This window comes from Diceros bicornis, chromosome 2, assembly GCF_020826845.1.
Source record: "Diceros bicornis minor isolate mBicDic1 chromosome 2, mDicBic1.mat.cur, whole genome shotgun sequence".
NCBI lineage: Eukaryota > Metazoa > Chordata > Mammalia > Perissodactyla > Rhinocerotidae > Diceros > Diceros bicornis.
This window is the reverse complement of record NC_080741.1, coordinates 23,311,325-23,336,735: the sequence shown is the minus strand read 5'-3', so window position 1 is coordinate 23,336,735 and position 25,411 is coordinate 23,311,325. Positions and strand designations below refer to the sequence as shown.

At 49.7% G+C, this 25,411-nt stretch overlaps 1 protein-coding gene across 2 annotated transcripts in view; it reads left to right on the top strand.

The window, feature by feature from the left end:
* The window catches only part of TBC1D5 (TBC1 domain family member 5), a 534,765-nt gene extending 519,927 nt beyond the window's left edge, over positions 1 to 14,838 (top strand). For both annotated transcript variants that reach the window (XM_058553679.1, XM_058553690.1), the window contains exons 20-22: positions 4,338 to 4,417; positions 5,251 to 5,406; positions 10,829 to 14,838. In XM_058553679.1, coding sequence (XP_058409662.1) covers positions 4,338 to 4,417; positions 5,251 to 5,406; positions 10,829 to 11,131 — 539 coding nt within the window. In that variant the 3' untranslated portion in view covers positions 11,132 to 14,838. The remainder of the gene's footprint in view (positions 1 to 4,337; positions 4,418 to 5,250; positions 5,407 to 10,828) is intronic.
* The last annotated feature ends 10,573 nt before the right edge of the window (positions 14,839 to 25,411 follow it).

The window sequence follows — 25,411 nt, the reverse complement described above, 5'->3', positions numbered from 1 at the left end:
GTTATCATTGATCCTATCCAAAAATTAAGGCTGCAGAATTGCTAGGGGAGGGTACACAGCAATGATACTGAGGCTCTGGGCTCTCCTCCCTCCCTGGCTGAGCCCTTGGCTGCCCACGGTACACATCAGGCTGGAGCCAGCCTGGGACTTGAATCATATTCTGCAGGCAGGAGAGGAGTGGGCGGGGCTCTTTTGTCCCCTTTCATTAGAGGAACTAGATGATTTTCATTCTGGATAACAGGCAGTAGCTGCTGTACTGAGTCAAATAATGTCCCCCTTAAATTCATGTCCACCCAGAACCTATGAATGTGACCTTATTTGGAAATAGGGTCTTTACAGATGTAATCAAGTTGAGATGAGGTCATACTGGATTAGGGTAGGCCTAGGCTGTAATCCAATGACTGGAGTCCTTATTAAAAGAGGGAAATTTGGACACAGACACACAGGGAGAGTGCCACGTGATGAAGAAGACAAAGCCAAGGAAAGCCAAGGATTGTCGACAACTGCCAGAATCTAAGAAGAGGCAAGGAATGGGGCCGGCCCCGTGGCTTGGCGGTTAAGTGCACACGCTCCCCTGCTGGCAGCCCGGGTTCGGGCACCGTTTCTCTGGCCACGCTGAGGCCGCGTCCTGCGTGCAGCAGCTAGAAGGATGTGCAGCTATGACATACAACTATCTACTGGGGCTTTGGGGGAAAAAATAAATAAATAAATAAAATGATTAAAAAAAAAAAAAAAAGAAGAAGAGGCAAGGAAGAATGCTTCCCTAGAACCTTTAGGGAGTGTGGCCCTACCAACCTTGACTTGGGACTTATAACCTCCAGAAGTGAGAATAAATTTCTGTTGTTTTAAACCACCCAGTGTGTAGCACTTTGAAACTAATACAGCTGCTAATAACATAAACCCAAAAATAGTAGGATAAACAAATCAGGAGGTTATTTTTTTCTTAAAGAAAAGAAGCCAGAGGTGGGCAGTCTGAGCAGGGATGGCAGCAACATGATGTGCCCAGTGCCCCAGGCGCCTTTGGGCTTTCTGCCTGCTGTCCTTAAGCTGTGACCCTCATCCGCATGCTGGCATTCCAGGCAGCAAAACTGGGGAGAGTAAAGACACAAACTGAGTCAGTCCCCCATGAGGAGCTTTCCAGAAGCTCCATCCAGGGATTTCTCTTATACTTCATTAGCCAGAACTGTGTCACATGACCAACCTTGGCTGCAAGGGAAGGTGCGCACAGTGCCGCCCTGAATAAAATCTGGGACGTGTTGGTGTGGAAGGAGTGGAGGGTAGAGTTGGGGTAGCCACCAGCAGCTCTGCCACCTCTGTAGACCTAAGAGGCAGTGCAGTAGGGAGGATCTAGAGTTGGTGGCTGCTCATGGTCTTATCAAGAGGGAGCACGTGGGGGGATGTGGCCTTTAGAACATGGGGCATCATTCCCCCGTAGGCCTGTAACAAAAAGACAACAGGTTTCTCTTGTTCCATCTTCCCAATACACCCATATCTTCTGCCTTCACCACCACTCCCCTTTTCGACCTACCCCTGCAAGCATCACCACCACCACTCCTGAGTATATGCGTTTGTGGCAGGCTCACAGCAAAACAGGGCATCTAAGAGAAGATGGCTAGGGCGTCTTGGTTCAGGGGATTTTCAGGCAACATGGCCAGTTGGATTTTGTAAGATCTCAGGTGGGCACTGATACTTTTGTAGTGAGATAGTAATGTTACCAAACCAAGTGGGGTTGCCTCCTGGTGAGTTAAATAAGACTCTACACCAGTGGAAGTTGTCTCACAAAGTAAAGTGTATTTGCAGCAAATAGGAGGCCATGAGGAATCATTTGCAAAGTCATGGCGTCCCCAAACAAAGGGAAGCAGAAACTTTTATTTTGGATGGGGAATGAATATTCAAAAGGGAGAGGCAGGTATTCACTTGCACAGGCTCAGTTGGAGAACATGCTTCCACATAATGAGGCCTAAGCTCCTCCTGGAGAGATCTTGGCATTAAAAATAAGGCAGAGGTCCTGGGCATAGCTCATGTGATGAGGCTTTGTCAGTTTCAGGATGCTTGGTTGGTGGTTATATCTCCCTTGAGTTTCTCGCTTGGTCAGTTTCAGGATGGTTGGTGGTTACATCTCCTTAACATACAAAAGGAAAAGAAACAACTTGGAAAAACAGTTAATTGCTTCCAAACCCATCTGCGAGTTTCTGGAGGAGCCTAGTTGGGGCCAGTAAATCTATATACCTAAACTCAGGCGTGTAGAAATCGTGCTCTGAACTTCCATTCCCACCAGTGGCAGTCCAAGGCTTAAACTTGCCAATTAAAGGCAACTCGGTCTCTTACAGGTTAAGCATCTCATCTGAGCACATGCCCACAGGTAGTTTCTCCACTTTGTCTCTTCTCCCTGCCAGGATGGTGTCAGGGTTCTGGGATGGCTCACATGTCTCTTTGGTGTTTGAGGAAGGGCCTCTTGAGTGCCCTCTGGTTCTCTGTTGGCCTCTAAGGGGAGCTCTGTTCCTGCATAGTCCTGGGCCTCTGTCCCCACTGGAACCACTAACTGCCCTGTAGGGCGGCAGCCTCTGACCCCAAAGGTGTTTGGTCCTTGTTGCTGCTGACCTTGGGCCCCACCATTACACCAGGCAATTTGGCCAAACACTTTTGCTTCAGGCTACGTTCTATAGCAGACTATCAAGGGGCAGCAGGAGATGAAGGTCCAGTCAGGTCAGCAGGAAGAATCATGTTTGGTTTCTGCAGATTGCCTCTTCTCCTGGCCTCCCAATATGCTGGGTGTGGCCCCCAGGGGCCTCCCCTCCATTAGTTCCTTGGACCCAAGAAGCCCCCAATGCTTCCTCCAGATGTCCTGGTGCTCCTGCATCCATTGGCTGAGCTTCCTCTCAAGCCTGGGAGCTGTCCCCCTGCTGCCCCCGCTTACACAGCAGGAGCTGAGAAATCTGCCCCACCTTGCAGCTCAGTGGGGCAGAACCCACTGCCTCACCAAACTGCCCAGTCCACATGTGCCTGGCTGCTCAGGCAGCCCTGGGGCCCTCAGAGCTCTGCTTTAAAAGCCATAGCAGTTGTAAAAACAAAAGTAACCTTTTTTAATCCTCTAAAAGACCCACAGAACTGTTTCTTGTCAATTTTCTGCAGTTGGTTGTTGTTAATGTCTTGTTGAGTGGATTTTGTGTTGTTTTTTATTGAGAGAGAACAAGTTCTTACAGGCTTTTAAGGAAACCAGAAACATTCACTATCTAATTATATCTATTATTCCATTCCCATTCATCTTGCTTTCTTTTGGAGCAGGCCTTTCTGTTAGCCAGAAACTACAGTCCCATTTTCTGAATAAATAAAAGCTGCTGTTTTTCTGCTGTGGTATGGGAGAGGACTTGTCAGCATGGCTTATAGATTGATTCTTAGTGAAGATTCTGATAAATTGTCAGGCGGGACCCGTGTTGATGGTATCAGTCTTGGCCTTGCCCCTACTGGAAATACTTTTTAAAGTATTTAAAATACCAGTGTTTTGAAATACAAGTTCCAAGAGTATTTTTCCACGTTTGTTCGTTCATTCATTCGGTCAGTAAATGTTTAGTGTGTGTCTGATGGCAACCTGTAGGGCCACGAGTTTGTCCTTTTATTTTTGCCATTATGTTGAATCTACAACATGCTTTACTGTTTAATTCCTTAAAGATGGTGTTTTTATTAATTTCAGTCACCTGGGAAGAGCTGGTCTTTAGAGAGAGAGGTGAGTTGACATCAGTGAACTGTGAGGCAGTGTAGGAAGCCCAGTCTGAAAGCCTTCCACCTAGAGGTTGGATGAATGTTCTAGGCTGTCCACCACATCGTGGGTCAGCAAAAGGCGCCCTGGCCTCTGCGGAAGTGCAGACACGTCAGTCACTGTAAGAACGCATTCATGGACTGTTGGTGGGAAGGCCGTGCCTACCAGGCTCAGCGCTCCCCTCTGCTCTGCCCGGCGCCAGCCCCATCTGCAGTTTGGCACACCATCCTTAGTGGGAATAGTTGCTGTGAAGTTTGGCAGAAAAATTCCCGAGTTTGTCTGAAGTTATGGTATGGCAGCAGGTAAGTTATACTCAGAGCATTAGTTATAAAATGTCATTCTAGAGGTACAGACTTCCAGTTATAAAATAAGTAGTCAGAGGGGTGTAATACACAGCATAGGGAATATAATCAATAATATTGTAAGAACTTTGTATGGTGACAGATGGTAACTAGACTTATCGTGGTGATCATTTCATAATGTACATAAATATTGAATCACTGTTGGACACTTAACTAACATGATATTGTACTGTCGACTATACTTCAATTTAAAAAAAATATCATTCTTCTATTTTCAGTGAATATTCAAGATGTGATATTACAAGAAAATTTGGAAAAAGAAGATCAAATTCTGGTTTCCCTGGCAGGATTAAAACAGGTATGTCCATTGATCTGACTTTGTGTCCCACGGGCCACCCTTTTAGTGTTGGGGAGGGCACCCTGGGGCATGGCATACCACAATATCAGAACCAGTGTCCCCCTAGCCCCTCATTTCCTCCCAGACAGAGCCCCTCCTGAATCCTCAGCTCCTCACACCCCTTGATCCTTCTGGTGATTATATCTGATTAGCTTGCAGCCCCAACTGGTTTTCCATTTCCCACCCCTGCCCCTTCCTCTTACCAAACCTATTCTGTTTGTTCCTCACTTAAAGTTGGTGTGGTGTGGTCCACCATCACGTTCAGTCATTCATCCATCAATACACACATGTCCTTGGAGCACAAGTCATAATCACTACCTACAGCAGGCCTCAGAGCCTCAAGGGCCACACTGATTCACCCTCAAAGAGGGTTCCATTCCTAAATGGAATGTAAATGTCAGCGAAAAGAGTGTGCTGCTCTCAGATGTCCGCCTGTGTTATTAACAGCTCAGCTGGAGTGGAGCCACTTGAATAGCCAAGGGCTGCTCAGCGGGGCTGGGTGTGCAGGCAAACGGTGCTTCCTGCTTTAGATAACTTCCAAGGATGTGACACCCATGTCCGACCCTGTGAGAACCTGGCCATTAAGACTCTGAAATTTTCCTTAGTCGTTAATAAGTCAATGACTTTGATAGAGTTGGACTTTTTAAATTTCTTTTGTATGGTGATATATTCATATCCATACTATTAAAAAATGGTCAATGACAAGTCTAGTTTAAATGTATTAGAGGTTTAGCTAGCATTTAAAAACAAACTCATTCATCTTTTTTGTTTATTTTCTTCTTCTTTGAAAACAGATCAAAGACATTCTGAAAGGTTCCCTGCGTTTCAACCAGAGCCAGCTGGAGGCCGAGGAGAACGAGCAGATCACCATCTCAGATGACCACTACTGCTCCAGTGGCCAGGGCCAAGGCCAGGGCCAGAGTGCTCAAATGCCTGGGGCCACCAAGCAGGTACAGGAGCTCTGATGAACAGTGTCACATTAACTGGATGGCGGCGCATTCACGTAATTCTTCAAAGTTCTGAATAATAAAAAACCTTACCAAAGTTGCTTAAAATTACCACGTGTGAAGTTCAACTGTAAAATACCACAAGTGGCCTGAGCCAGGGATGCTGTATATAGCTGTGCAGATTGTATACTTCAGTGCCCTAGGGGGCGCCATTCACAATGATAATAATTAGACTAGTGTTTCCTAGAGTTGTGCAGTGCACAACCTGCACACCTGTATGCAGAAGCTTTGGCCTGAACCTCCTGCCAGTCCCACTGTGTGGCATTAGAAAGCCCGATCTCTGCCTCTGTTATTGGTCAGTTGCCTCCAGCTGATGCCTGCATTCCTCTTTGGCACAGGAAGTACTGTCCATGCTTTCCTAATGCTGTCTTGAGTGTATTTCACTTGGCTGGAATCTTTTTTACCTTCAAGGGGAAAGACTTCTCATTAACCTCCATCCTCTAAGGCAGAGAGGTCAGCAAACTTTTTCTGTAAAGGACCAGATAGTAAATATTTTAGGATTTGCAGGCCGCATATGGTCTCTTGTCACATATTTGTTTTTGTATTTGGTGTTTCTGTTTGTCTGTTTGTTTTCACAGCCCTTTAAAAATGTGTAAGCCATTCTCAGCTTGAGGGCCGTACAAAATCAGGCCACAGGCCGGATTTGGCCCAGAGGCCATAGTTTGCTGACCCCTATTCTCAGATGTTGACGTTGTGTATAATTTATTCTAACATAGAATCACAGAATTTTCCAGTTAGAAAGGATCTAAGAAACGCCTCACGCGCTTAGTCCTGCCTGCTCGTTTGCTGGTGAGGAAACGAAGGCCAAAGAGGCGCATGGGGTCGCCAGACGTTCCGTCTTCAGAACCTGGGTCCCAATCCAGTAACACTGCTCCCGCTCCTCCATGCCGCCTCACTGTGCCTTATCTGATTGGACCAAAAATTCCTAGTAATATTCTTTTTAAATGGCTTACGAAGTTTCATCTTGAAAGTGAACATTAGCAAAATCTCATCCAAGTCACTTTCTCAAAAACCAGCATCCAGATGCTTGTAAATTATTTAATTTTTATGACTTTGAAAAAACAAAATGACATTTTAGAATGCAGACTTTTTCAGTTTGAAGAATACTCTTCAAGAGGAGCACAGGAGCCTGTGTGGGTAACTTCATCCAGCTGTAGAGGAAGTTTTCACAGAGCATTTTGAGTCTGCATTTTTAGCCACATGAGACAACAGTAACATTGCAAGTTTAATTTGGTTAGTTCCTCCAGATTCTCTTTCCCTGCACCAGTGTTTAATTTTTCAGTAATCACTTATTTGTTCAAATATTGTTGGGCTTAGGCTCACCCCCCCCCAACCATTTTTAATTGACAATTTCATTTAAAACATCACATGATTTTTTTAGTTGAATTTGTAAAAATACTACAGAAAAAGACCTTTCAAAAACACTAATGAATTTTCTAAATTTAAAACTTCTTGATTATACTTTACAATTGTCGTTCCCGGTTTTCCTATTTGTAAGAACTTACCTGTTACCACTGCAGCCCCAGTGGACCCCCATGTGCATACTCAGGATGAGGCAGCTACGAGATAGACGTGAGATGAAAGAGGATATGCCCTTGTCTGCAGGGCCACGGTCCTGTGCTGCATCCAGGAGAACGTTCGCCTCTGTACGTGCTTCTGGAACGTAGTCAGCCCCTCCTGGGCCTGCAGACCCCACTGCAGCCTTCTCTGCTTCTCTCTTCCTCTGTAGAGTTAAGTGAGAAAGAAGACAAGTGGGAAAAGGGAAAATAGAAGGGCTTCTCTTCTCTGCTCATTCCCTGCCAGGGCCCCTTCCCCAAGGGTGTCAGCAATTTATAAGAAGCCAGTTTTCTTGAACAAGGTTTTCTCTGAGGAAGGGGGAAATCGGGAAGCAGTGCTCCCCTCTCGCCTTTGGAGGAGGAGGCAAGAGAAATCCCAGATGCAGGCAGGTCACCCAGACGAGCCAAGTGTGTGGGGCCGTCCACGGCAGCGCCCAGGGATCTGGAGTAGATGGTAAAGGGGCCACCAGGCGGGAAGCCCTGACCCACCTTCTTCCTGCAGGAACACTCGTCGCAAGCCTTGGGGCTGCCGTCAGGGCTTGGAGCTGGCTGGCTTTACTTTCCCACGGCTTGTGGGGAAGGGGCAGGGGTGCTGGCTGCGGACAGGAACATGCGTGCCCAGTGGCCAAGTGGGAGTTCTGAAGGCTTTTTCCCTGCTTCCTTCCAAATGTGAGTTGAGGTCCTGCTGTGCCAGGGACCAGGTGTGCAGGGTTATGGAATGTAGCCCCTGCTCTCAAGAGCTTCCAGTTCAGCGGTGCCAGAGGCTGGGGGAGCAGTGCTAGGCAGGCTTTTGCGACGTTTTCTGGAGATGTAATCACCAGGTTTTGGGTCTGTGGTGGGTTGTGCCACAGCACATTCCTAACTTAGCAATGGATTGTCTGTGCTTTCTTGGCTAATCACTGAAGCATGTCTAAAGGATGGTGCAGAGGACCAGGCTCACCTGCCTTGAGGCAGATGGCTCAGGGCCCTCCTGCCAATGCCCTTCCCCATCAGGACCTTCAGAAGGCTCTTCCTTTGTGGGAATGCCCGTGCCCCGCTCCCTGCTGGGAGGGTGGTGGAGAGGCGGCTAATATTGTTCTTCCCATTTGATTACAAACCTTATCTCCAGCTCTGAAGACAGCAGATGTGAAATTGTATTTTGTGGAGTGAAAAGAGCCACATTCTGTCCCTCCCATCCAGAGTCTGTCCTTCACACACTCTTTCGGGAAGGTTTTGATGAGCTTCACTCAAATCTACCGCAGTAGAAGGCAGGACTTCGTAAGACCCTGGGTTCGTCAGTCAAGCAGCCAATGTCACCTGCCTCACTGGTACTTGGGGTGCATGTTTTTACCTGAATGGTCTATAGCTGCATCGTCTAGAACAGTAGCCGCTAGCCACACGTGTCTATTTAAAATCAAATTTAAATTCATTACGATTAAATAGAATTAAAAGTTAAAAATTCAGTTCCTCAGTCACACTAGCCACCTTTCAAGTGCTCGGTATCCACATGTGGCTAGGGGCTGCTGTGCTGCCAGCACGGAGGGAAAGCCTTTCCATCATCATGGAAGATTTCTGTTGAAAGCACTGGTCTGTAGTTGGGCTCACCTGCCTCACCATGATCCTAAACCCAAGCTAAGAAATGAAGCAGGGTGGGGATGGCAGTGGGGGTGTATACTGCGGTGGTCCTGGCCAGTTTTAGGCAGGACTGACAGGTTGACAAACTTTTTTAATCGTGCAGTACATGCCTGTGTTTGGCAAAAATGGAGGATTGACCTAGGAATTTACAAAGTTTCTGTAAATGATATAAATGGCACCAGGTAATAGCTCACACTGCTATGGAAATCCTGAAAGAAGGCATCTTTGTTTCTAGAAGAGTTCTAGGTGGGAGTCCAGAGGAATAGGGTCTTTGCTTTGTGACATTGGCCAAGCCACCAGGCCTCCAATCTGGGCTTCATTTCTTGATATAAAGGTTGGGGGATAATAAAAGAAGATGGTTGCTGAGGCTCTGTCTGCTCTAACGTGCTTTCTCTAAGCCAGGCCATGGGAATTATCTGGGAATTTGGGGGGCGGGGCTGTTACTCACAATTTATAACTTGACTTCCTTCACTACTTTTCCAGAAACACACCAGAAAATTAGTGATGGCAGGAACCATCTTTACTTCTAGCCTCAGGTTTTGTAATATATTTCTCCTCTTCAAAGTCTTGCTAATATCTTCACTATAAGCTGAAGGAGAATAGGTTATCATGGTATTTCTGTAGTAGAGACACCACTCTGAAAACAGCACCCATGTGCATATGTGTGAGAAGACAAGCCCCACTCAGATGTCCCTTCTAACCTCCCCAAAGGCAACTCAGCCCTGGCAAGGTGCCCCTTACAGAGGGACAGCAAAGGGGATGAAAAGGACAGTCTTTCTCTCCCAAACTGCTCTAGTGCCACTTGTGCTCACATCCCCTTCTAACAGAGGGTTATGTGCTGCGTATCTCTTCAGTTTTGTAAGAATTAATGTGTTGATAGAATGTAAACAGCTTTAAAACCTGAAATGAAGAACCTCAAGGCCTGTTGTTTCAGCACTTTGATCTTAAAGGCAAATTCTGTTTCTGTTCTCCAATTAAATATCTTAAAGGCAGACGAATTCTTGAAGGGTGGAGGCACCTAAGCCACTATTAGCCACTGGCCACTCGTCCCCCTCCCCTGTCACGAAGGCGAACATGAGATTCAGAGAGGGCCTGTCAGTCAGGCCCGGATTTCCCTTAGAAGTGTTGCCCACTACCTGTCCAGGCTCTGTCTACAACCCGCAGGTGACCTCAGCCATGCCAGTCTGGAGCCCAGAGGACCCGGGGGGCACTTCCAGCCAAGGGGCTCTGTACATCTCATTAGACTTCAGACCCTGCACCCGTCCCACCCACGCTGGGGGGAGGGTAGGCAGGTGGGTGGGGAGCAGGTGCCGCATTACCCCGGCTTACAGCACTGGGTAAAGTGCCCTTTCTGCCAGGCTGGTGTTGGAACATCCTTGGTCAGACTGTGGCTTTACTTCCATCGCAGGGGAGGCAGGAGTTTCTCTGATCTTAACCTGAAACCTTTACCAGTTCATGGATGTCAGCTTCTTTAGTTAAAAATCAAAATGCTACTCACAATTGCTTAGAAAGGAAAATAATTGTAGAGTAAAACAATTGCTGTCTCCATACTTTTTGCTGTATACTTTGCAATGACCGTTCCTGGTGTTCGTGTTTGTAGAACCTACCAGTTACCACCACTGTCCCAGGGGACCCCCAAGTGCATACCCAGCACGAGCCAGCTATGAGATATAGATGAGATGAAATACACTGGGGCGTCCTAAAGCTATCCTTTAAGCAGGTAGGAAAATCACTCCGGATCTGAGGCTTACGTTAGGGAGCCCGTCCTACAGGATTCACGTCGTGCACGTCATCTCCCTGCATGGTGACCACACACTGTCCTCATCCCCATTTCACAGAGGAGAGAGTTCAAGCCATAGGAGCAGGAGTGACTTACATGGCAGGGTGCCACGTGGAGCTGATAAGGATTCTGTCTCCAGCCTGCTGGCCGGCCCCTGAGCTGGCCTCTCTCAACAACTGCCCAAGAAGGAGATTGACTCCATTCTCTGGGAAGCCAGCATTCAGCTTCAGAGGGGCTGGCCCTGCTCCACTGGGAAAGGCCTGGGCTTCAGGGAAGCAGGACCAAATACTGCGTCTTTCCAAGGAAGAGCATAGGGCGAGGTGGCCTAGATTTCCATGGTGCGCTCCCCAGCTCACAGGACCTCCACTCGCTGTTTCTTCTCTCATCCACCTACACTTCTGATTGTACCTTACAGGCCTCTTCAGAAGCGCTGGGGCGCACAGACAGAGGGATCTCAGACGACTTCATCCTGGTTTCCAAAGAAGACGAGGGGGGCAGCACCAGGGCGTCCTTCGCGGGCCAAGCCCAGCCTCTTCGCACCCTCAGAAGCACATCTGGGAAAAGCGAGGCCCCGACCCGCTACCCTCTGGTGTTCTCCGACCCGCTGATGGGCCCAGCCTCAGCTTCCTCCAGCAATCCTAGCTCCAGCCCCGATGACGACAGCAGCAACAACAGTAAGGACTCTGGCTTCACTATTGTGAGCCCCCTGGACATCTGACCACAGTGCCCCAGGTCTGCCTCATGGGGACCCGGCCGCCCGCCTCAGCAGCCCCAGGGCCAGGCTGAGGCTCCCCCAGTGGAGGCCCCTCTGGAACCAACACTTCTTTCTCAGCACGCATGTGGCATTGGTACAGCCCACTGGAACCCTTGAGAGGGAAGCAAATCAGGCCTCAAAGCACACAGACTGATGTTCACCAAAATGCAGGGGGCGCTTCATGGGCCCAGCCCCACCCCACCTACCCTTGCCCAAGCTAGAGCTGGGTTAAGTACTGTGTCACACTCACTATCAAGAAAGACCAAACCACGAGTAAAATCACTCTTCCTCTGTGCTCTCCTCCCCAACTAGACAGGTGTGGCAACTCCATCAGTTATATCTAGAAGAAGGAAGAAGAGTTGGTTTCAAATCTTTCCTCCCTCAGAGCATCAGGCATAGGAAAATTGATATCAAGAAAACTTTCTCTCTGGAAATCTCTATCTCAACCTATTTCATTCCTCCCTTGGGAAGCCATACAGCAGAGCCAAATGCAACAGAATGGACTAGAACTAGTGGATTCCAGTGCTGGAAAAAACCCATTACTGACATCTCAGAAAATTACAATGATCTTTAGAGACAGAGTCTAAACTTAGGAATCATATTTTGGTGTGCTGTGGTTTAGATTTTTTCATTTGTTGAAGAATGCAGCCTCAGGCCAGATCGACTCTGGTCCCTCCTTAAACAGTTGTATTTCACATTATCTTTCACAGCCAGAAAACACATCACTTTAAGCAAATCTTTGCTGCACTGATTTCAAAAGTTGTAAGAATATTATTCCTTGAATTGGAAAATATGACCCTGACTTTGTGGGATGAACACCTTTCAGACAGTCAGTTTTTGGGGAAAGTTTCTGTAGTTTTGGGGCTGTAGTCACCTGTTAACTTAAGAGTAAAGGGAAAAACCCAAGCTCATTCCCATCCAGAGTCAGGATAGCCCATTGGCCTTAAGGTAGCAGTAATAGGGAATTAGACCTGGAGTCCCTTCTGGGGGAGCAGGGCTTCCTAGAGAACATTCCAGATGCCAGGAGGATGCAGGATTCTGTGCAGCCCTTCCCTTGCTGGGAGCCAAGTGTCAGAGCTGCAGGCCTGGGCTCAGTTGTGCATCCCAGGCTCCAGGACAGGACAGGCCCGGGTCTGATGTTCGGTGCCTTCCTGGGTATCAGCACAGAACAGAGATTCCCCTTGTCAGTTGCAACTTAGGGAACCGTGATGGGCACAAAGCGTCACATGAGCTGTTTCTCTCCTTAAGGAGAAGGGCCATGAAAAGGACACTTCTCTCCTTTGCCTGAGTAGGAATTCTAACAGGATGGACATGGTGACCTCCGTCAAGGAGGAGCCGCCCTTGCCCTGGGCTGACTGCTTCTTTGGGCTTCTCTGAGGATGGCAAGGCCATCCTGGGCAGTGGGAGCTTTGTGGCAACAAGCAAAAAGCTAAGTATGAAAGAATAGACACCGTTGACATCCCTCCCACTGCTGCTCATGTGTTTCTCTATAGACACGTGTGGTAATGACATGATTTCCCACTTGCTCTCCACGGAGATAGTGACGACTCGAGAGTCAGCTACTGCAGAGAGGGTTCGAGTTAGCTCTACAGTTTGTTCTTAAACTCGAGCAGGGAAATCTCCTCCCGACACATCGGCATGTAAGGTGGAAACTCTGGTTTTGCTCAGATAACAGGGTTGTTTGGCCTCCACGATTACTCAGAGATGCACTGATTAGCTCTCTGGCTCTGACTCTGAGTGGTCGCTCAGCACCCTATGGGTGTGACTCACTGAGTAAGTTGCTGCCGAGTACATGTTCCCTTGACGACACTTCCTAAGCTCCCAACGTCCCCATATAGTGAGTGGCCTTGCAACTGCACAGTGGTTGCCATTACTTTCTCTCCAAGTACCTGGCCTGGCAAGGTGCTGATGGTTTCTGTTCTAAGGTAAGAAGTATGGCCCTGTCTTTGCGGGGGTTCTAGGACAGAGACTGGAAAGGCCCGCGAGCTGGCTGTCCCCTGGCTGTTGGGCCACAGTCGTCTGCTCACTTTCAGCATCTCTTTGGCCCTGAGAGCTAGAGTCATGATAGCCGAGTGTCACTGGCCACACAATAGCCCAGACACCCACCACACCGACAAGGCGCCAGGCTAGTTCCCTCAGTTGGCTGGGCGTTGAACAGTGGCTGAAAACTCCCAGCCCTGCCCGCACGCTCGCGTGGGTCCTGCATCCTGTGCTTCCGTGTTGGTGCCACGTGAGAACCAGTGAGGTCACTCAGGGGTTGCTTCTTTGGCCCCCGACAAGCTGTTCCCTCCTCAGAGAAGAGAAACACACGAGGGGGGAGTGGGGTACAGGCAGTGCCACCCTCAAATTCCCAAAGGTTCATGAGTGAGAATTGTTACTGTCTTATCTTTTTTAAGTGACTTGTTTTTATTCTTCATAGTTGAACGTTGTTTGCATTTTTATTAGTTACAGTGCTATCCAAGAATATATGTTCCTTCCTTTTTTATCATCAGGTACTTATGTTTAATTACACATTTTTTAAATCCTGAATATATGAAACCTTTTTTTCTTTAACAAATGTGGTAATCAGTGGAACCCTCTCATGTTTTGATTATTAGCAGTTAAATATATTTTATATACATAAATCTTAGATTAATTCTCATTGTCACCTACTTTTTTATACATGTCCCTGTGTTTCATTCATTCCTCTCTGATCGGTTTGGAAATTTGAGTTAAAATTTATCTCTGTACCTTATATATGAGAGTTACAGGTTAGAGAAACAAAGTCATTATGACTTTGCCTTATCTTGTGTGTATGCCAAGGGGTCATATAACACTTTAAACGTTTAATTATGCTGGATTACTCTTCCAAAGATGACCTCCTGCTCATGCTCACTGCTAACTGCAGTCTGGTAAGAAATCATATCCCCGCAGAATGAATGTGGCTACACATAAGCCACGGCCCCCCTGCGATTGGCCTTCTCCGCTTGTGACTGAGCTGAATCTCGGCGTGGGTCTTTCGGGGTTTGATTGCCCGCCACTAACAAGAATGCTCCTCCGCTGCATCAGAGACCACGAACAAATACAAAACTGTCTTCTAATAATAACCTGCCAGAGTTGACCCAAATTTAGCGGTCTTATTTTATTTTATTGTTTCTTTAAGAAGCTGCCCCCAGGGGTCATTGCAGAACCAGAGTGTGTGGAGGACTTATGTCCCTGCGCTCTGAGTGGCCGTCCTGTGGAGCCCCTGGCCATCCGTCGCTCCCACCCCGCAGATGCACACCTGGCCTCCGCTCCCCGTGTGTCCAGAGCCGGGGCATGGGGAGGCGGCGGCGGGGAGAGGAGACCAGGATGAACTGCCGGCGGCAGCCAGCCGGCAGGGCTTCCTTCCCACGGGCCCGAACCGCTTCCTCAGTGTTACTTTCAAAAGCTCTCTTTTTATAGTGTTGAAAAGAAATATAAAGTTCCTGTAAACAGGCTTGAGACCACTTTGATGTAAAAGTTGTCATCATAATTTTCTCACAATGGCACAGTTCAGTTGATTCACGGGATACTCAGTTCTGCCATTTATCTCCTGTCGCTTTTTTCTCATTCATCTTTATGCTGTAACTCACATTGATTTAAGAAATGACTTATCCTTTTGACAAAGTGATCACATTCAATATGGTTAAAATAAAAAACTAATGTCAAACTGAGAATGTAGCTTGACTCGTTCCAGGCCGGGGGCAGGGGCCCAAGGTGCTGACCAGGCCTGACCCCGAGGAGCCCCACCACCCAGGGCACGGCCAGGCGGGGCGTGCATGGTAGGCCGTGCCCCCAGCCCAGCCTCACACACGCCGCTGCACGGGGCAGCTGGGACTCAGGCCTGACTCAGGGCTCTCACCTAACTCGGCCCTTCCCTTCCTCTCCAGTTTGGGCAAGTTGCTTAACCTCTGGGGCCTCAGTTTATCTGCAAACTGGGGCTAGTGTTAGTCACCTACTTCACAGGGTGCGGTGAGGATCGAACAGGACAACACATGTAAAGCACTTAGAACAGAGCCCGACACCTGGTGAAATGCAGGACAGTTTCAAACGTGATACTTAATTCTAAAGGAACCCCCAGAGGGCATATAGTCCCACCCCTTCTGTTGACAGCGAGGGCCCCAGCAGCTTCCCGGAGGCCTGGCCATCTGCTCCCAGGGCTGCATCAACCCCAGGGGCCCACCTGAGGCAGCCCTGCTCGGCCCGCTGGTCCAAGAGGCCATTTGGGGGTGGCCCCAATGGCTTGCCACCAGCACCCCACTTTCTCCCCTCAGCGCCAAGTTTGCCTGGTGGCCTCACACCCAGTGGGGAGTTTGGTGAAGAGGCCACGGGGTGGGCATGGGAGAGGAGTGCACTCCAAGTCTGAAGCTAGGAACTAGGACAGGTTGGGGGGTCTCTATAGCTTAGGTAGAGCCGTGAGGCCAGCGGCACCCTAGATTTTGTGCTTGGGCCCATCCCTAGCCTAGGCCTCTGTCCCAGGCCCAGGCAACAAGGGGCTTTCCCTCCCGTGGGTCACACCACCATCCCTCCAAGAGACTTGATCAACCACAGGTTTTGCCATCAAAAGGTTGGAGGGCCTGGCACACTTCTCATGCTGGCGACGGTGACCCCTGACCAGTGGCCACCACACACACACTGGCACCCCCCACTGGCCGCCAGGAGCAGAGACCCTGTGCAGCAGGTGCCCCCCAGGAAGACCACTTCAGGGCTGCTGGACCGTCCTCCTGCCCCGCCTGCATCCTTTACCGGGGGGCTTTTCCCAGCCCTGGAAAGCTGCCTGCCGGAAAGTGCGAGGGAATTACACCATCTGGGAGCAGCTCTCAGCCGAAGGCCAAGGAGAGGTGAGGGTGGGTGGCTTCCCGCAGGGGGACGTCCAGCTGCTGACTGCCCTCCCTCTCCTGACTCCCTTCCCTGCTCCACTGCTGGGGTTTCCTTCTCCCACATAAACGCGCTGCTCTTGAAGCTTCCCAGGCCCGGCTTCTAGGGGAACTCGCACTAACACACCTTCCTTCCTGACCTCTTCAGGCAGAAGCGGTGTCCCTGGCTCACCCCCAGCCCAGGCTGCTGGACGAGCGGGAAGAGCCTGCAGGCTATCCAGGTGCTCCAGAGTTCTCGCAGATGCGGGCTGTGCAGAGAGGCACCTTCCCTCGCTTCTGTGGTCGGCAGAGGGACAGTTGCACCAGTCCCATCCAGGGCCGGGGCAGCCCTCTGTGAGTTCTTGCTCCCAGGCCCACCAAGTTGCCAGTTCCTCCTACAAGTGAGCATTACCCACGGCTGATAATGCCTGTTAGAGGAGCTACTGACAGCTTCATTTTTATTTTGTAACTTGCCCCTGTCACAGCATTCTTAGCCTTTTAAGGATGTGTATGTGTCACCAGAAATTTCTGAACTCTGAGAGGCACATCTGTTGATGAGAAGGGATGGTTCTCACAGAAAGGTGACGGGCCCTGGAAGCAGATGTGTGACGCTACCCAGAGAATTCATTCAACAGAATGAATTCAATTTGTTCCTTCAATAGACTTGACTGAACACCCTCAAAGGATGAGGCGACACAGGTGCTGGGGACACACAATGCCTCTCAAATTGCCAGGAAAGGGAGGCAGAGACATGTTACTCTACTAGAAACACAGAAAAAGGTGTAAATACTAAGGAAGTCCTCCCTCCAGCCTGGGAGGTTCCAGAAGGCTCAGGGGTGAGACTGGTGAGCCGGCCCGGTGTGAGTCAGCCATCCTCCCCTCTTGAGCGAGGGGCCACACCACTTCCTGCTCCGTAAATGCTAGAATCTGAGTTGACGGGTGGACTAACAGCAGCTAAGCAGGTTGCATTTCCCCACAGACACGTGCTGTAATGGGGGGCTGGCCCCTCACTAAGGACTCAATGCTGTTGCATCATTCAGTTCTAGCCAGAAAGTGTACCCAGCTTGGGGATCCCCTGGACGGCTCCCGAGGGCTGACATCATCCCAGCTGTAGTTGAGGAAGCAGCCTGGCAGCAGGAACCCTCCCATGTCTCAGATTCGGAGGAATCAAGGGCTACGTCACAGGTATAACTGAAGGGGTGAAGGGGCTGCAGTGGATGTCACCTTCTAGGGGGTCCTCCCACGGGAAGAACAGGCAGCAAAGGCCATGCCCTAAAGAGGAGAGCATTGTCCACTGCCCTTCCAATGACATCCTTGGCCCTCAACACAGGTGTCCCCACCTCCTGTCCCTTCCACTTCTGGCCCTGGTCCTGCATCCATCCAGCTGTCCAAGCCAGGTGCCACTGATCCCTACACAGCCTCCCATCCTGGTCCAGGCCACAGCTTGGTCAGGCCCTCTTCTCCACTCCCCACCACAGCGAAGGCCTCATCCCCATTTGCTGGGCCTGGCCAGTGGCCTTGCTCCTTTGACTATCCCTCTCACCTCCTCACCTAGAAACAGATCTGACCAAGGGTCCTCCTCCGAGCCCTCAGGATGAAGGGTGACTCCTTGCACCTCCCACCTCCACCCCACAGGCCTGTGCTGCAGCCCCACTGGCCTTCCTCCTGCTGGGCCCTTTCCTAGCTCGAAGCGTCCCATGTGCTGTTTCCTCTGTCCAAAACACCTCTCCTGGCTCTCCAGTTTATACCTGGTGAACGCCAGCTTCAAGGCCAGACTCCTGTGTGAGATTCCACCAGACTCCTCTTGCCCATGGAACTGCTTTCTGGAGGGCCCAGCATCAAATTTCACTTTGCCCACTGTGCCAGTTACTATGGATGCATAACAAATTACCCAAAACACGGTGGCATAAAGCCACCGTTTATTATGCTCATGGGTTGTGTGGATCAGGAATGCACACACAACATGGTGGGGATGGTTGGTCCTTGGTGCCTCTGATGTCTGGGGCCACCGATGGAAGATTCAAAGGCTGGGGGCTGGAATCTTCTGAAGGTTGGGTCACTTAGATGTCTGCTGGTTGATGCTGACACCTTAGCTTAGGCTGTCAGCTGGGACACCTACAGGTGGCCTGGGCTTCCTTGCTGCAAAGTGCTTGGGTTCCAAGAGCAAGTGTCTGGAGAGAGAGAGAGAGAGAGAGAGAGAGATTGAGAGTGAGTGAGCCAGGTGGAAGCCATATCACCTTTTCTGACAGCCTCAGACGTCATGCAGCATCACTTCTGCCAAATTCTATTCAATTTGAGGTGGTCACAAGCCCACCCAGCTTCAAGAGGAGGGGAAACAGATTCCAGCTTTTGATGCAGTGGGCAATGTTCTAGAAGCACATGTGAGACTGGAAGTATTGCTAGGGCCACTTTCAGAGAATACAATCTGCCATGCCCATTGACTGGAGTTTTCTTCAGGGTAGCCAGAACGAGGCCGTGGCCATGCAGTGGTAGAGTAAGGCTGCTCCAGCCATACTGGAGAGCTTAGAGGTGCCATCCAAACCTTTGTAGCTGCTCACTCCTCTCCTCCAGCAAGCCTTCTGTGATGGTTTTAAAGCATGCCCCCAAGACTCTGTGACACTCCTCCCATCAAGAGCCCCTTGAATCTTGGCTCTGTGACTTCTTACCCAGTAGAATATGCAGGACATGGTGCAATGCTAGTTTCTGGGCCCAGACCTTAAGAAACAGGCAGCTTCTGCTTCCTGTCTCTGGTACACTCACTCCTGGAACCCAGTCACCATGCTGCAAAGAAACCCAAGCAGCCCTGTGGAGAGGCCTATGTGAAACCAACAGCCAATGCCAACTTAGAGTGAGCCATCTTGAAGTGGATCCTTTGGCCCCAGTTGACACCATGTGGCACAGAGACAAGGTGTACCTGCTGAACCTTTCACAAATCACAGAATTGTGAGCAAACAAAATGATTGTTGCTGTTTTAAGGCACTAACTTTTGGGGCGGGTGGTGATGCAGCAATGGACACCTTTCCCTGGTGCTCTGATCAGCGGGACTCATCTCCAATGAACTCCCTCATCTTGGGGCCATACATCTTTCCCAGCCTTCCCCATCCAGAATTTCCCTTCTTGAAAAGAGGGCCTGAGCTTCACCTATTCATTCACCCATATTTATTGAGCACTTACTATGTTCTAGAGGCTGGAGACATGCAGTGAACAAGATAGACAAGATCCCCAATGCCTTCTTATTCAACGCATTGCCTTGTAAATGAGTGGAGGAGATCATTTCGGATGAGATGATATGGCAGAAACTCCTCAGGAAGTCCAGTTCCCTCCCCCGGGGCCGGGACACAGCTCAACCACATCTCCCGGCCTCCTTGCAGTGACTGAGCTCGACCCACTGGAATATGAGTGATGACCCAGCAGCGGAGTGTGGAGAGGAAGGAGATGAGTAGGTAACCCTGCGAGACTGTGCGGTAGATAGAGGAGGCTGGGAAAGCCCCTTCACTCCCCAGATTTTGAGACCCACCTGTCCCAGATTTTTCCCAAGCCTCTTTGTCATTCTTTGCTTTCATTCCCACAAACATCACCCCTAGGGAAAGAGCCAGAGCCCGCTCTGACAGACTGGGCAGAGATGGCGCCTGTGTCAGTCCTAGCCAACCCCAGTTCACTGATTCAGAGATTGTGGGGCCCATCAGACACCAGTGCCCCAGTCCTGCCTGTCCACTCAACCCTCAAGATGCCAGGGCCCCAGCCCACTCTTAGCCAATTGAGAGAGGCCTGTGAACATGACAAGTAAGCTCTGCGAGCCTCCTTTCCCCATCTGCAAAATGGAGGGGGGAACGCCAAGCTTGGCCACCTCGCAGGGCTCTTTGCAAGTGGAATCCAGTCTGTTCCATGCCAGGCACTGTGCCCGGCTGCCGCTTGCATTCACTCACACTCACAGTAACCCCGTGAGGCTCGGTGATGCGGAAGCACAAGCCCTGGGCTCACTTGGCCAGCGCGTGCAAGCAGCTGCCTGCAGCCCTGCCCCTCCCCCCCTCAGCTGAACGGCAGGATTTGGGGTGGCCTCCAGCACCTGCGGGTGGCAGGTTCTGCCAGTCTGCGGGACCGAGGCCAGCATGATGGCAGCAGCCTCTGTTTCCCTCCACTGTCATCAGCATCACGCCAGGGCCCCAGCTCGCTGCGTGGCAAAATACGGAGGCGCCATTCTCGGGCGTGTGTGAGCTGCTTCACCCGGCGCTCTGACTGCAGTGCAAGCTGCCGTGGGCTTCTCAGAATCCTGCGCCTCAGAGATTCAGAGAAACTCAGACTTTCAGAGAAAGTCTGTCGCTGTGCCGGCAGAGATGCTAACCACAGAGCCTGAGCAGGGGCCAGGTGAGAGCTGGTTCAGCGGGGCCAGGAGGAGGTCACCCTTCCTGTCCCCAGCTGTGGGCGGAGGACCCCTGTAGCAGAGCGCAAATGTCAGACCCATCCCGAGGCGTGTGCAGGGGGTGGGAGGAGCACTGGCCGGGGAGTCTGCAGCCCGGCGGTCAGCTCTGCTGCATTCTGCGGTGTACAAGCCGCCCAGACCTCTCGGCGTTCACCCTCCTGCTCAGGCAGGGCTCCATCCCAGCTCGTTCAGGAGTCCTTGACGAGCCCCTCACAGTCTCTGCCACTTGGTCTCTCCATCTGAAAAATTAACGGGTTAGATTAGATCAGGTGCTGTTTTCAAACTTTTTTGACCATAACCCACATTAAGAAATACGTTTTACAGTGTACTACACAGGATAACGTCAGGTGCTATAATTCGCAGGTCCCAAGATGTCAGTGGCTTCACACAAGAAAAGTTCATTTCTCACTCACATAACTGCAACTCGAGGTCTCCTGGTCTGTGGGTGGCTCTCCTCCACACAGTGATTCAGGGACCCAGCCCCCTTGACCCATTCCATTGGCGAGAGCAAGTCACCCAGGGGTCTACCCAGAAGTGAGGGGCTGGGAATGGTCATTCCTGGCAGGGCAACCCCTCCCCAGGGATACACTTATTCTATGGGAGGGGAGCACAGATCTGGCAGATAGTCAGCTGCCTCTGCCACACCCTGGACACACACACACATATGCACACACACACACACATACACACACAAACTTAAATAGAAGGTTCAGGAAACATGCTCATACACGTGTGATGCCTTCTGATTCGATACCTACCATATTTAGTGCTGGGCGTGACCCACTAAATTAATCCCATGACCAACTATTGGGTCAATGCCTACAGTTTAAAAATTCAGATGATTCCTTAAAGAAGTGACCATAATATTATCCAGCTCTGGAGAGTGTACAGAGTTCAGGGGCCACGTGTCTTGAAGGACTTTTTCAGCCAAGAGAGTTGCTTGAAGCCATAGCTGTCACTCAGAGGACCATGCAATGCAGGAAAACTGGCTTTTAACCCACAAGAAATTAGGATATCCTCCTCATCTGTCCAATGAAGTGAGGCCTGGCCAGATGTCTGGGGGCAGAAGGCACCCTTGGGGCCCAAGAGGGCGGTTTCTGAAGCAAATCGCAGACCGGGTTTGGCGGAGGGGCATGCGGGCTCCCAGCCTCCTCCTGAGAGGGATTTGGCAAGTGCTTTTCCCAGAATGCAGTTGACTTTGGACAAAATTCCAGCTAGGTGGCAATGGTGATTCACCAAAACCTTGGAGAAGGAGCATGCCTCTTAGCACCCGCCATGAAACATCCTGGCGTCCCCACAGATCACACCTTCTCTCCCACCCTGCCCCCATCCCCAGAAAAGGTCTGGGCTCCCCCACCTCATTGCTGATGTTCAGCGAGCTCTGACAGGTCTGCAAAACACCTTCTGACCCCGGTGCTCTTTTCTCAGAAACACCTGGGAAAGAGCCCCATAACTGTGTGTGACTCAGTTCATGACATATGACCCAAAGTGACACTGGGGACGCTGGCCCTTTTCTTTGAAGAGACAGATTTCCAACTAATTTTGGTCCACGCACCGCAGTTTGAGCAACTCTCCTATCATGAACCCAGAGCAAGGAACCTCTCCATGGAAAAGGTGTATGATGGCAGGAAAATGAAATTGGGCAGCCAGTGGACCTGGGTTCAGGGAGGGCCTCTGCTCCACACAAGCTGTGTGCCCTTGAGCAACTTGCACAACCTCTCTGAGTCTTCATTTTCTCACCTGGAAACAGGATACATTGCCTACCTCTCGGGACATGTGTGAGGAGCAGATGAGTTAAAGGGCATGACTTATGATGACTGCCCAATAGATGCTGGCCTGTCCCCCACCCCACCCCCCGCCACCATGAGGAAGAGCCATATAACCACATTCATCTTGTGGGCGTAGACTTCACTGACCTCCAACATGGATGTGAAAGGCAAACGAACCCCCTTCCAGAAACCCACGTGTGTGGACTGTGCTGTGCCCCAAGGGCCACACACCCAACCCAGCCAAGGGACTGCCCTCAGGAAACTCGTTGCCCCCATGTACCCCTCTGACCAGTCCAAGTGGAACAACTTGTGAGTCTGGGAAAGGCGGACTCAAGAGTAGAGGAGGGACATGATCTGCCCTAGACCAGGAGGAAGGGGTGGCAGGTGGGCTCCTTAAGGAAGCGAAGTTTTGAGGTGGAATTTGGAGATGACTGAGCAGTTTTTGGGGGGAGGTGCAGTCAGAGGGAGCAGTGTGTGCAGAGGCCAGGCCCCGGGCAGGCAGGGAGGTGCCTGTGCTGCTTGGAGTCCCCAGGGTGGAAGGGACTTGTGCTGGGCATCCTCACAGGGCCCGGCACATGGGAGGTGACTGGGGGCCCCTCAGTGAGAGCTCTTGTGGTCTGAGGACTTCAAGGCCTCTCAGGGACCTCCCCACCACTCTGGGGTTGAGTGTGTTGGGGGTGGGGGCTTCTAGAATATCTAAGATTCAAAGCTGAACTTGTTAATTTGAAGAATAACCTCAGAACGGCCAGGTGGTCCCAGATGGGACCCTTGGGGGATTGGCGCTGCTGTGGGGGAACAGCAGAAGCAAAGGCAGAGAGGCCAGGACAGAAGAAGGAAAGAAAGACAACTAGAGAGACATTTCCAGTGTTGGAAAGGAGCGTGAGTTGGCAATAAGAAGGATCTAAGTTTCAGCACTGGCCCTGCTTCTCGCTGGGTAATCTTAGGCAAGTCACCTCCCCTCTCTGGGCCCCAATCTCCTCATTGATGAAATCAGGGGTGGGCACTGAACGGAATCACCTGTAGGCTGTCTAGAGTGTGGACTCCTGGAGCTCAGGGAGCAGGCACGTTCACTGTCCCTCCAGAGCCTGGAATCTGGGGGCACAGAGCAAATGGCTGCAGACAAGAGGAAGGAAGAAGGGAATCCACTGACCAATGAAGGAAACTACAATCTCTTCCAGTAACAACTGGCTATTTCTGACGATGGGGAGAGCAAAGAGGTGGAGAAACTGGAACTCTCATAACTTCTGGTGGGAGTGTAAAATGGTGCAACAACTTTGGAAAAGGGTTTGGCGGCTTCTAACCAAGTTAAACATAGACTCACTGGCAATCACACTCCTAGGTATTCACCCAAGAAAAATGAAACATGTCTCACAGACAGACTTACACATTAATGTTCACAGCAGCTTTGTTCATAAAAGCCCAAAACTGGACACAAATGTCCATCCATAGGTGAACGGACAAGCAAATCGTGGAACAGCCATACAATGGGATGCTCCCTGGCAATGAAAAGGAGCGAACTCTTGGTACCCAAAGTGGGTGAATCTCACAGACATGAGGGTGAGCCCCAAAAGCCAAACAAGAAGGAGTACCTACTGGAGGATTCCATTTAGATGAAGTTCAAGGAAAGACGAAAATGAATCCATAGTGATAGACATCAGAGAGTGGTTGCTGCCCATCAGTGGGAGCAGGGGTCGCCTGGGAAGAGCCTGAGGAAACGTTCAGCATTATATCCAAATATATCCAAATATATGCAAATATATCCAAATATATGCAAATATCATCTCCTCCTCCCTCCCTACGACCCCCCCTCCCCTTTCTCCCTCCCTTTCCCTCTTTCTCTCCATAAAACTGTATTCCATCTCCAAATATTCAAATAGAGTTGGTAGTATCCAAGAAAAGGACACATGCATATCCTGTGGTCATATAGACATTTACCCCTGGGCCCACATTCATCCATTCATTCAACGAATATTTATTGAGCATTTCAGAGACTGTTCTAGGCACTGGAGAAGCAATAGTAAAAATAAAAATCTAGATAAGTCCTTAAGTCTAATGTCAGTCTAATGTTATCGTGACAGTCTAACGTCACCATTCCTACAGGCCCCCGCCCTACTCCAGCCTCCTCTGGTCTCAAAGATGTTGTAAATCTAGGTCATTGGTTTGGGTAGATGAAAGTCTTCAGAAAAAGTCCTGAAGAAAAATAATTACTTTTAGAATTATAATAATAATAAAAAACCAGAAAGGAGAACTCAGAAAAAAATGATTTTACAGGCCATAAAGGCATATTGAATTATATTGCAACATTATACATAAATGGAAAACTCACAACTGGAAGGGAAAGATGGTAGAGATAATTAAGAACACAGGATAATCCAGAAATAATTTCTGCTGGCTTTCTTACACAGGCTTTTAAGAAAGGAAATTTAACTTTTTATTTTGAAATAATTTTAGACTCACGTAGAAGTTGCAAAAATAGGATACAGAGAGTTCCTATGTACCCCTCCCCCGGCTTCCTCCAATGATAACGTCTTACTTAACCAGAGTACAGTTATCAAGACCAGGAAGTTGACGTTGGTACATTCCTATCCACTAAACTGCAGACCTCACTCAGATTTCACTCCTTTTTACATGCACTTTCGTTTTTTTGGTGTTTAGTTCTATGAAATATTATCCCATGGATAGATTCACGTAGCCACCACCACAGTCACAGCACAGCATGACTCCCTCACCACAAAGAGCTCCCTCATGCTTCCCCCTCTACAGTCACAGCATCCCTGCAACCTGAGTTCTGGTGGACTGTTCTCCATCGCTATCAATTTCTCATTGGAAGAGTGTCACATAAATTGAATCAGATATAACCTTTTAGGGACGGGCTTTTTTCACTCAGCCTAATGCTCTTGTGATCCATCCAAGTTGTGTGTATCAATAATTCATTCCCTTTCATTGCTGCGTAGTATTCCACGGTGTGGATGTACCACAGTTTGGTTATCTGTTCATCCACTGAAGGACATCTGGGCTGTTTGTAGTTTGTAGCTGTTACACATAAAGCTGCTAACTATATCTGTGTGCTTCTTAAATAGCCTTTGATGTATGGACTCTTTTTCTGCCCACCTCCAGCCAATGGATTTTCCTTATGTTACTCCAACATCATGTGCAAATCTTCACTTATCTGGATGGAATACATTTAGCAACACAAATG